The sequence below is a fragment of the Haliaeetus albicilla genome, chromosome 18, assembly GCF_947461875.1.
Source record: "Haliaeetus albicilla chromosome 18, bHalAlb1.1, whole genome shotgun sequence".
Lineage (NCBI taxonomy): Eukaryota > Metazoa > Chordata > Aves > Accipitriformes > Accipitridae > Haliaeetus > Haliaeetus albicilla.
Window position 1 is genome coordinate 27140622 of NC_091500.1, and position 12662 is coordinate 27153283.

General features: G+C 39.6%; 1 protein-coding gene across 1 annotated transcript in view; it reads right to left on the reverse strand.

Moving 5' to 3' along the window:
• Positions 1 to 338: 338 nt before the first annotated feature.
• BMP5 (bone morphogenetic protein 5) overlaps positions 339 to 12662 on the reverse strand; it is a 62384-nt gene continuing 50060 nt past the window's right edge. The window contains exons 5-7 of the mRNA XM_069805983.1: positions 8745 to 8821; positions 6794 to 6904; positions 339 to 3153 (exon numbers count right to left, since the gene is read on the reverse strand). Of these exons, the coding sequence (XP_069662084.1) occupies positions 3004 to 3153; positions 6794 to 6904; positions 8745 to 8821 (338 nt within the window). The 3' untranslated portion in view covers positions 339 to 3003. The remainder of the gene's footprint in view (positions 3154 to 6793; positions 6905 to 8744; positions 8822 to 12662) is intronic.

Sequence of the window (12662 nt, forward strand, 5' to 3'; positions counted from 1 at the left end):
ATAGAAGTCGTCACTACTAACACCCTGTACACATTTGATTTTGGCCCAGAATGTGCAGCAATAGTATTAACATTATGAGTAAGTTAAAGACTAAGAAGCTCTGACCCATAATGTAACATTAATTCTGCACAGAGCTTCTTCTGTTTTTCTAGTTTTCAGTCCCTTAGACTCTTTCCAGTTGTTAAGGATGTAGAAAGTTTAAACAACTTTATAAAGAACAAAGCTCTTGTGTCCTAAATGGTAATGGAATGGTCTTTATAGAAATAGATATAGCTATAGGAATAGGTATATTTTTAATATAATTTAATATAATTACATACACATTATATTATATAATCTGTGTGCATATATTATGTATAAATATATATAAAATAACAAGTATTTGACAGGACCAAGTAAAAGAACAAAAAGCCCTGTATTAGGTACCACTGGAGAAGGGCTTACCCGAACAAGTTTACATGAAAACACACACATACACTTATCCAGAGCATGCAGAAGGTGTGATGCCACTATACTTCCTTTCAAACAGAGGAATGACCACTTAGGGATTTATGGAGAATAAAAACCCCTATTTCTCCTTTCTAGTATATTTTGAGTAGAGTATTAGCATTTGGAAGTATGATTTGCAGGCATGCTTTTTATTAGTAGTGTAGGTGGTTCACCAGCTGCAATTTAAGAAGTAACAAAATAAAAGTATTTTTGCAAAATGTCTGTACTAAAAAATGAAATGCAACAAAATCTATCCATAATTATTGGTGATCTTTTGCTTTTACCATTAAAAGAATGTATGAAATCAGTGTCGTTTTGTCATGTGTCTCAAGCAAAATCACAGCAGAAGAAAATAGTATTACAGGTTTATTATGTCTCAAAATATAGAAATATATTCCAACAGCATATTTCAAAGAATAATATAACAATAATCTTCAGTTTCTTATTCTCAAAATGGTACACCATTATTTAAAAATATATTACTTAATGTACCCCAAATTTAGTTTCCATCAAATTCCATTTAGAATAAATTGAGTTCAAAAAAGCATGTCCACCTACCCAATTTATACAGAAACCAGTAACTTTTTTGAAGACAACCCAGGAATTTAACTGTTCCAAAATGGTAATTCAGTTGGAGACATTGTATTTTGCTATACACCCTTGTGCATGAACTGCAACTAAACGTAGATATGTAGGTAATGTCAGTATAAAATAGAGATGGAAGTGTAAAATGGAACTGTTGTATTAAGGGGAAAGAGTTAGCAAGACTGAAATGAAAACTGTTAATTTTTCAAAAAAACTGAGTGTATGCATAAAAAGGATTTATGTATTACTCCAATAGCAGGATAAAATAAATTAGTTTCTGCAAAAAAGACAGCTGCACATTCACATGAATACACACAGTCACACACACACACACTGATTTTATCAGTCTGTAATAATCTGAGTTTTCTGAAATGTGCTTTAAATAACCAGAGAAGTCAGAGTTTACGTGAATAGACTGTCTAATTCATTTTTTAACAACTCTCTGAGAACTGTTTAAATGAAGCATTTTTAACCAAGGCAATTAATGATAAAAGCATATATTATAATTAGCCATGTAATAAAGAGAAAACAGAGTTTCTGTTTTCCCATTTTCATAACACTAATACAAAGGGGTGTCCAAAGACATTAAGTGTGGTTAATTCAAAAGAAGCATACGAGTGGTTGGAATGATAATCTGTAATTAGTTGTGCAGTTCACAACCACAGGATTTCATCTGAGGCCAAAAATTTAGGGAGATTAAAAATTTTTTGTATCGATTTAAGAATTTCCAAAAATTATGTTAGTTAATACTAAAAAAAGAGAAATATATCCCATCTTAAGTCTCACGATTTAAACCAATCTCCACCTGATAGAAAAGCAGATGGGACCAAAACTAGGCTGGAAATTACCCAACAGCTCATTATGAAAGGTGTTTTTCATCTTTGCCTGAAAACAGCCAGCATCAGGGACAAGATTTTCGATTAAACAGGTGACTGCTGTATCCCCTGTGCCTTTGCTCGCACACTCAGAAAACACGTCCAAAAGTAGGACCTATATAAAGCAAAGCCCTTCCATACCCTATCTTCTGTATATTTTGTGTATATAGTAACACGTGTATGTAATGGGAAGGCTTGTGTGGTTTTTTCGTTTGATTTTGCTTTGTGCTGTAATTATAAAAATATTTACCGGAGCAGTGTAATAGATAATAGACTGATATGATTTGAGGTAAGAATGTTGTAGTTCAATTTTTAGTGTTAACTTGGAAAGTCATAGAGAGAGGCGAGAGTCTGTCTCCACGGAATTCCCGAAGCTTTGAGCCTTTTGCAAACGCTGCAGCCCACAAGCCAAGAAGTAACATACACCTCCAGTTACACTCATCTTGTTAAAGAAAATAGTTATGACAATTATGTGCAATCTTTTCACTTCTATTTTCTATCTACTATTTATTTACTTAAGCACTGTTCAACATTTCACTTTTTCTAATGGAGCAGAACTTCTAAAAGAAAAAATATGTTTAGCCAAGCAGTTTTGTTTAGGTTTTTTTTCTGTGCCTTTTTCTAAATAAATATCCTGCCACAGTTTTCATTGGCACGATATGACCAAATGTATTTTAGTTCTTTTAACAATAAGAAGCAGTTACAGAAGTTCTGGAGTTTCTAGCTTTAAAAAAATCTATAAAAAGGCTTTACTTTAAACTATCAAAATTGAATGAAATAGATTCCAGTATGGTCAATTGAAAAATTAGTTTGTGAAGTTCTGCTGCATAGCAAGGTGACCCATAAAATAAACGGTTCTGAAATTTTGCCTATACAAAAGGAACTATATACTTTTAAATAAATAAAAACTACTATATACATTACACTGTACATTTAAATGAGAGATGACATGAAATGGAATAAATTTAGGACTGCCTTTTCATCAGCAAGGCTCATATCTTGACTTTATTACAATTCTGAATAAACCCCTCTGCTTTAGATTATTTTTTTTATTCTAGTGGCAGCCACATGAACGCACCACCATATTCCTGTATTTTTTTAAAATAACATTGGAACTGTCATCAAAGTAGAGCACGGAGATTGCATTCAGTTTTGTTGGTGCACAGCATGGCTTTGGTACATGATCAGGGAACATCAAGTGAACCTGAAAGACAGATAAATACATAGCTCATACATCAAACAGAGAGGTACAAGGACAACTTCAGTGCAAAACATGTCTTTGCAATTCAGAGAGTGCTGCGGTCGCAGATTTTCCTCGGTTAGCAACTTTAAAGCACAGCTTACCTCCAGAACATTGCTTTGATTTCAATTGCACGGGCAGGGTTATACAATAATAGCAGATGGAGAGATAAATGAGGAGGAGCAGCCAAGACAGAAAGTCAGTTTTCAGATGAAATTGAGAAAAGAGTTGGAGTTAGACGGCTGCTCAGGAAAACACTTAAACACATTGTCAGTACCATCTCTGCTGAGGACAGTGCTTAACACGAAGCCCAGGCTCAAGTCCCGGGTCTCACCGGGACCCCAGCATGTGCTAAAATGCTTTTCTGCGTCACGGTCTCAGCGTGGAGGAAAGTCTGTGGCAGACAGCAAAGGCTGTGCAGGCAAAGGCTCCTACTGAAGCCGTTTTCAGCCTATGAAACGGTAAGACGTGGGCTCTCAGACAGCGTGAGTGCATTTTAAGGTCTTATCTGGGTATCCCTGGATCCAATTCTACTTCCACTGAAGTCAAAATCAATTCATAAGCTGGGTGCCAGCTGGACAGGAGGTTTGGGGAAAGGGCTGAGGCAGAGAAGGCTTTATGTTCACCAGGCTGAAATATATCAATGAAAGGTTAAAGGAAAGGAAAGGAGTTTTGAACAGCATCCCAGAACGAACAAGATCTAGTGGAAATATCTGAAAATGGGGGAAATACAAGTTCTTTGTACTTGAAAGAAGGTTGGATGTAATATTCTACACATGCTGAAGACTTGGAAACTGGGGAGGCCAGAAAAGAGGGAGTTGTAATAGAGAGGGCAAGAGATTATTAAGGCATGGATGAAGACTTCAGCAGTAATAGGTTTCATTTGTATGTTAAGTCTTTGTAAATCTGTTAGAGCCATCTGTCTTGCAGTGATATAAGCCCAGAGCCTTTGCCAGACAGCAGAGAACAGTCTATCAGGAAACGATTTTTACATAACTGTTACCATGAGAAGTACTTTTGAAATGAGCAATAATAAATCCTGAAGTAGCAGTTTAGTAAGGGTTTAGACACACATTTAAAAACAGTTTAACAAATGAATAGCAAAGCGCTGGAGCAAAGAATGATTGTGCCTTGCCTAGGCAGATGTTTGCCCTGCCATAACTCCTGGTCCCACCAAGCCCCTGGCACCCCAGCTGGAAGCTCCATGGCCCCGTTAGCCCTGCACGACAGCGATGCTCACAGCCTTCTCAAGCGTGAGCCTGGAATTCAGTGCGAGTCAACCCGCTCATCACCGACTGACACGACCGGGAGGTCAACGCTACTCCAACGCCTGGTCTAAGGGTGATGGGAAGTGAGGGAGGAGAAAGCTTATATAAATCATTAAATGCAGTTGGTCTTGTATTTGTATGCATCTCTATCATCTGTCCGCCTAAGTTCAGTCTCAGAAAAAGAAAAGGGAGAGAGGTACTGGCCCAGAATTTCTCCTATTCTTGTTACAAAAGAAAAAAAAAAAAAAGAGTCAGTAAAGTTTGGAGGGGTACCAAGGAACAATCACTTCCCAACCCAAAGACTGGGCTTTTTTAGAATGGTGTAATCAGTATGGCTGGGAGATGATTACATATGGATTAGGGTGGGGTGTATGAATAATTGTTTCCCAAGCCATCCCCATGTGCACACCTTGTGTAAATCTGAATTTTGTATAATTTGAACCAGAAAGCGTTCAACTACTGTTATCTCATCTAATTTATGTGCAGTTAAAATTTAATTAGCCTCATGGTTTTTTGGCTGCACAACTGAATGCATGTACAGTACATGTAGAGGGAAACACACAATACCAAAAAGGCCATAAAAAGGAGGGAAAATGTAAGTATCCAATTTAAAAAATAGGACAAGCTACACAAATTTCTTAACAATGGGAAATTAACCATTTTTGGAAAGGAGAGACACACAAGAGAAAGTAGCACTGGGCCACTTATTTAACAGTCCATAATGGCAGGAGGAAACTCTAACCTGGGGATCTCACTGATATTGGCAACTTTTTTGGACAATGTTTGCAAAATGCTAAATTATTGCTTTGTTGACCTATTTCTTTTCAGCTCAGGACTGCATATATGCTGTTCCTCATCGTCTCCTAGGCACATTACTATATTCCTTGCCAACTAGCATTTGCTGTTCCTTTCACCTGTACCCCTTACCACACTTCTATTTATTTCCAGCTCTGACATTTTCCCTTCTTTTTCTAAATCGTGCTGATTTCAGTTCTGGTATAGAAGAATAATGTTGCATTGGTGGCTGGACTTGGAGTAGGTGCATAAATGAAATGTTGAATGGAAAGGAAAAGGTCTCAGCACATGATGAGGTTTTAAAAATGTCCCTTTTGTGGAAATACTTGGCAATTTTCACAAGCAGAATTTATTTTCTATCAGAAAGGAATCAAACTTTGTTTGTTTGTTTGTTTGTTTCTGTGTTTTTTTGGTGTGGGCTTTTGGTTTGCAGGGGGTCCCAGAAGAGTAGTAGTTGCACTCATTTCTGAAGGGGGAAAAGTTTTTCAGGCCCAGATTTTTCACGTCAAAATCAAAGAAAAAGATCATCATCCATGGAGACTCATCAGCATAGTCTGATGGTCAGGATACTTTCCTATCGCCAGCTTAAATTAGAGGGAACCTTAAACCCATGTCTCTCTAATTGCAGTTGAGTGCCTTGACCTTTCCAGCAACTAATTAGGGATGGCAACCCTTCCCTGTTCTGATTCTGTACTCCCACTCCCTCCTTCTGTATTCTCTCTCGTTCCTCTGCTTCTTACTCATTCAACTAATACTGATGCTGTTCAGAGCCAGTTCTTCAGCTGGCACAGGTGAAAAATCATGACCAGACATCAGACTCACAGCATTACATTTAGGCAGAGTCTCAAGGTCTTGATTTCTGTAGCTGAATGCTGCTGGGGTAGAGGAGGCCTAGCCAGCTTCTTCAACTAAGATCATCTTTTTGGCTGCTCCAGCTGATGCACAGGACTAACATAAGAAATAGCAGAGGCAGAAAGCTGGCTGCAAATCCCCTTTTACATGTACCAGGCAGAGCAACAGATCCAAACACACTTATTTATAAATTGCATTTGTTAGCCAGGCATGACTGAACGCAACTTCTTAAATGCAAATGCATCTGCTTGCAAAGCTTTACACTAAATTACAGTTTAAGTATCTCTGCCAACAGTTGACAACAGAGGTCCACAGAGTGGCCAAGCATCAACATTTCTGGAAGGTATAGCATGTAGATGTTAACATGGAGCTTCAATAAGCTGCAAAAAACTCTTGGAAGTGGGACCAGGGGGCCCCCTTTGTTCCTGTCTACACAGTTCTCCAGTAATATGACACAGTCTTCTTGTGTGTTATTGCATTTGAAATGGAAAAGAAACCTACCACACAGGCTGCTCTGGACAGTTCATCCTCTCTCCGGTGTCATCATCAAAGAACATCTTTGAAATGGGTTATCATTTACCCAGAAATAATCGAAATCCAATAGGAGTAAACAGAGAGGAAGAGACAGCCCCTGTGCCAAGACACTTACAACCGCAAAATAGGCAACTACAACATAGGCAGAGGCATACCAGAGTCTGAACAATGGCGTGGTTTGTTGCATTCATGTGGGCATTGAGGGGGAAAGAACATTCTCCATCACAGTAAAATGCAGCGTAGCCCTCCGGTGCAATAATCCAATCCTAAAACAAGAACAAATAAACCCACTGAATTTTTTTTTTTTTTTCTTACTCAGACAATTTAAAACTCTATCAAACTAACTAAGACTTGTCCAAGGACAAAATGAACTTCACAATGTGGCATGTTAAATTACTTTTTTTGCCAAAAAAAGAAAAAAGAAGTATTTGCTTTGCTCATGCAAAACTCAGATGAAAATTAAACTAAACTTAGAAATCTATACTGAATATCAACTAATGAGGCTATAAGGGGAATTAAAGGTCCAAATATGTTTGTCAAAATACTTTTCTTCCCAGGCTGAAAATCTTGAGCATTTCTTGGTGCAACAAAAGTAATTAAAATGCATGCTTTTTCTTCAGCATACTCAATACCATTAATTGTATTATTGCGTGAGACTGACGGTTGCTAGAGATTACCCGTTGGAATGTCACTGAATCATGCATTTTGAGTATTTCTAGCAACACAGCGTGGGGAGAAGACCACAAGAGGGAAAATATTTTAAAAGGTTAATGAAAGCTATATGTTTAGTTTGCTGAATTCCTCCTTTGCCAGGCAAAGGTAATGGAGGTGCTGTGGGAAGGGCAGGGAGGATCAAGTACCTACTTCTTGGGTTTTGTTTCTTTTTATCTCATTTCACCCTGAGTTTCACTGATCAAATATTGTACAGTGTAGCTTTGCCTTTCCAACTGAAACTTTGAATTCTTCAGGTATTTTTTGTGAAAAACATAGATTTTCTTTTCTCTATAGCCACCTTGAATGACTGATCTGAGAGCCTTGCACATCTTGGGGCATACTAGAATTTACTGTTTCAAAAATGAAAAAAATGTTGGTATATGGAAAAATCTGTGATCTACAGACAGACAATGGCTCACTTGTTCAGTAGCCTGAGTTCAAGTCAATACCATAAGACTGCTCTGTGCCCACGGACAAGGTGATTATGCTCTGCAGACTTGGGAAAACAGTCTCTGCCTACTTCTTCAGGCTGCTGTGAGGATAAATATACTACAAAATATCAGGCAGAGTAATGAGCCATATGAGAATCTGAGCTAGATATGTAAAGGATGAGCTGTCACTAAAGAGCACACTTTTTCTTCTCATAGACTTGTTCTGCTCATGGAGAATTGTTTTACAATAATTCAGAGAAATGTGAAATGCACAGACAGCCATCTCTGAGTTCTTACCTACATATGCAATAGGTCTAGGTTATAGGTTGCTGATGGCCTTCTTGTTCTTTCTTTATAGAGAGCTCCTTGCTTTCTGGAAAAAAAACCTAGATTGATCTCTATTTTCTTTTCTCATAATGTCCTGCCTCTGTCTTTATGACCTTTTACTACAAGTACCTTCTTCTTTTGTTACTGTATGGCAGGATGAGTTTTTCCCAGAAATTATCTAAACTTAGCTATGGTGTTATAAAGACCACTGAGCAGTGATCCAACGTCTAGTTCTCTACAGACTCTACCCCCATGAAATTTCTCTGACCTGCAGTAGACAGCACTGAACCAGGGAGAATTCAAGGGTAAATTTCAAAAGTTCCATTGCTCAGTGTGGGGATTTTGGTTTCATTTACCACAGATCTATTCATATCTTGAGTAAGTGTCCAGATTTATCTTTATGTGAATGAATCTGGATTGTAAAGCCATTAATGTATGCAAAATCTTTGCAAGAACAGCAGCCAAAAAAGGTAAAGCGATAGTGATAGGGATTCATTACAAAATGCCTTTAAAGAATTTGTCTCTCATCAGTGCAATACCAATTACCATGAAGAAAACAGACTATAAATAATGGGGGACTGTAAAATATATTGTCCCAATTTGAACGGATAGGCAACAGCATTTATAATCATACCTGCCATCCTAAGTCTCGGAAACTCACGTAAAGTTCATGTTTCTTACATGCTTGCTTTTGCTCGCTTGTATTATAATCTACAGGAAGAAAATAATAATAATAATAATAAATTGTTTAGAAGCATTGGTAGAACCGACGAGTTAGCTATTGTTGAGTTCCTGACCAAGCCGTACAAAAGAAAGGAAAAAAGCATACTGTCATTTATGTTCCTAGGGCTGGTTGTAAAGGCAGTGTAAACTTGGAAATGCAGAATCAACAGTGTCAGCCTGATACCATTTGTGTACAGAGACAAAACACAGCATACAGCATTAGGGGAAACAGGTTTGCAAGATGTCTGTTTGTGGCTAGCTAGGTAGCAACTTTGATAATATGCACACAGGTAATCAAAGGAGGACAAGTGAGAGCCTGATCCAAGATATGACGAAGTCATCTGTATGGTGGCACAAGTTTAACTGCCAGCTAAAGAAAGTAGCTTAATTCAAAGGAAAAATTAACGATGATAAAAATTGTTCTGAAACAACAGAATTTTGAAAAGTCTGTGACTTAAACATTAGCGCGTTTTGTACTCCTTCATTTTTTACCATATTTTCTGGAAATATTCACCACCTGATGATCTTTAGTTGGTAATACTAATGTAAACAAGTAGACTAAGAGATGCTTTTTAAAGGCCTGAATATTTCTGCATTGTCAGAGATATGTCAGGATAGAACGACACAGAGAACCTTCCATGCATGCTTCTCCAGGACTTTCTTAATCCTGGAGAAAATCTAGTACTTTTTCTTTACTGCCCCTGAGTAACAGGAAAGGAAGGGAATAGGGTCATGCCTTCACCACATCAGCACCCCAGTGTTGGTTTCTAGCGCTATTCAAGTGATGCCATCGGTGAGGCATGCGATGGAACAGGGAGGCCAGGCTGTCTCCTCTGGTTCCATTTCAAGAATGCTTAAAGTGGCTTTTTTGGACCAAAATAACCATACTGGCAGAAAAAAAAAGTTGGCTGAAATTCACAACAGCAACAAAAAAACCCCAAACAAACAAGGAAGACACTGAAAAAGAAACAAAATCTTCATTTTCAGGAATAGAATTTTTTTTTAGGAACAGTTTTTTAACATTAAAAGACTTGAGGCTGGGATGGGAGGGTCTCTGTTGAAAAATTCCTGGAAAACTGAGAGACGCCTTTTTCACATAAAATGAAAGGAAGGGAGTTCTACAGTCCGTGAGATAACCCGTTGTAGTGCTTCACTCTCCTTGCAGAAAATCCTTCCAAACAGCTGGCCTAAAGGAGGTTTTCCTGCAAATTTACCAACTGCTTCTTGTCAGCTGTCCTGATCTGTGCTATCGTTGCTTCTCTGAGTTCTCTTCAGTTTCTCTGTGTCTTTCTGAAGACATGATGGCCAAAACTGAACACAGTACCAAATAAAGTAAAATAATTATTTCCTATGATTTTCAGATTATTTTCTAGAAGTATATCCCAGAACAAGAGTTTTGCAGCAAAACCACAGTCTCAAATGATCAGCTTCATATCCTTTTTTTATATTCTCCTGCCTAGTTGCCTTAGGATTATGTTGTATTTATGCAAATCAATGAATAAACAGAGGTTGGGGTGAGGATGTTGATGGGCACTGCAGCATGATGGGGCTGCAGCAACCATGATATGGTGGAGAGATGACCAAGACCAATAACAGCATTGCAGCCCTGGACTTCAGGAGAACAGATTTCAGCTTGTTCAGAGATCTTCTTCACATGGTCTCATAGCAGACTGGCCTGGAGGCAAAGGAGGCCAGGAGAGCTGGCTGATCTCCCAGGACAACCTCTGAGAGAAGCACAAGGTAAGTCCACTCTTGTGTGCAAGTCAAGCAAGTACGGCACAAAACCACTGTGGCTGAATAGGAAACTCCTAACAGCTCAATGAAATAGGAAGTAAAAATAATATGGAATTGGGATGAGCTACACCGAAATAATATAAACACATTGCCTGAGTACTCAGGGATGGATGTTAGGAAAGCCAAAGCTTAGCTGGAGTTGAAACTTGTAAGGGTTGTGAAGGTCAACAAGAAGGACTTCTATAGGTACATTCATAGCAAAAAGAAAAATTAAGAAAAATACAGATTCATTGTTCAGTAGGGCAGAGGACCTAGCGAAAAGAACTCAGAACAGGTTAAGGTACTCAATGACTTTGTCTTTTTTTTTTACTGGCAAGATTTACTCTCAGGACTCCCAAGTCCCTGAGCCTAGTGACTGAAGCTCTACCTACAGTAAAAGAATCATAGAATCATAGAATCATTTAGGTTGGAAAAGACCTTCATGATCATCGAGTCCAACCATCATCCATGCCCACTAAACCATGTTCTGGAGTAGCTTGTCTACGCGCTTTTTGAATACCTGCAGGGATGGTGACTCAACCACTTCCCTGGGCAGCCTATTCCAATGTCTGACAACCCTCTCAGTAAAGAAATTTTTCCTAATACCCAACCTAAACCTCCCTTGCAGCAACTTGAGGCCATTTCCTTTTGTCCTATCCCCAATCACCTGACAGAAGAGACCAGCACCCACCTCATTACAACCCCCCTTCAGGTAATTGTAGAGAGTGATAAGGTCTCCCCTCAGCCTCCTTTTTGTCCAGGATAAACAGCCCCAGTTCCCTCAGCTGCTCCTCATAAGACTTGTGCTATAGACCCTTCACCAGCTTGGTTGCCCTTCTCTGGACACCCTCCAGCACCTCCATGTCTTTCCTGTAGTGAGGGGCCCAAAACTGAACACAGGACTCGAGGTGCGGCCTCACCAGTGCCCAGTACAGGGGGACGATCACCTCCCTGCTCCTGCTGGCCACACCATTTCTGATACAGGCCAGGATGCCGTTGGCCTTCTGGGCCACCTGGGCACACTGCTGGCTCATATTCAGCCGGCTGTCGACCAACACCCCCAGGTCCTTTTCCACTGGACAGCCTTCCAGCCGCTCTCCCCCAAGCCTGTAGCGTTGCGTGGGGTTGTTGTGACCCAAGTGCAGGACCCGGCACTTGGCCTTGTTGAACTTCATACGATTGGCCTCCAGCCTGTCCATATCTCTCTGTAGAGCCCTCCTACCCTCAAGCAGATCGACCCTGCCTCCCAACTTGGTGTCGTCTGCAAACTTGCTGAGGGTGCACTCAATCCCCTCATCCAAATCATTGATAAAGATATTAAACAGAACCGGGCCCAACACCGAGCCCTGGGGAACACCACTAGTGACCCGCTGCCAACTGGATTTAACCCCATTCACCACAACCCTCTGGGCTCGTCCATTCCAGCCAGTTTTTCACCCAGCAAAGAGTACATTTGTCCAAGCCAAGAAATAGAGTTAGAAACCACTTAAGCAAATCATGAACAGAAAGGATGAATTTCAGGGTGGGGAATGAGCTGACCAACAGCATTGCAAAGTCACTTCCTGACATTTTTGAGTGTTTGTAGTGACTGGAGGATATTTCTGATGATTCAGAAATGGAAAATGTCACATCCATCTTCAAGAAAGGCAATCAGCTTAACCTCAGTTTCTGGGAAGTCTGTGGAGAAAATTCTCCTGGAAGCTGTGTCCAGGCACATGAAGACCAAGGTGCTTGGGAACAGTCAGCATGGATTTACTTGTTTAAACTCTGCCTAACCAACCTGATTGTTTTTTGTGATGAGCTGACTAGCTTTGTGGGATTTTGAGGAGCACTGGGTGTTGCTTGCTTTGCTTTTAGGAAGGTTTTTGATATGGTCTCCCATAGTATTCTTAGAGCCAAATTGGACAGATGATACGTTTTGGGTTTTGGTTAGGTAAAGAATATAATGGGTGGAAACTTGGCTGGGCTGCTGGGCTCAGAGGATTGTGATCAGTGGTACAAAGTCCAGCTGGCAGCTGGTTACTAGGGATGTCCCTAAAGGATCGGTACCGGTGCC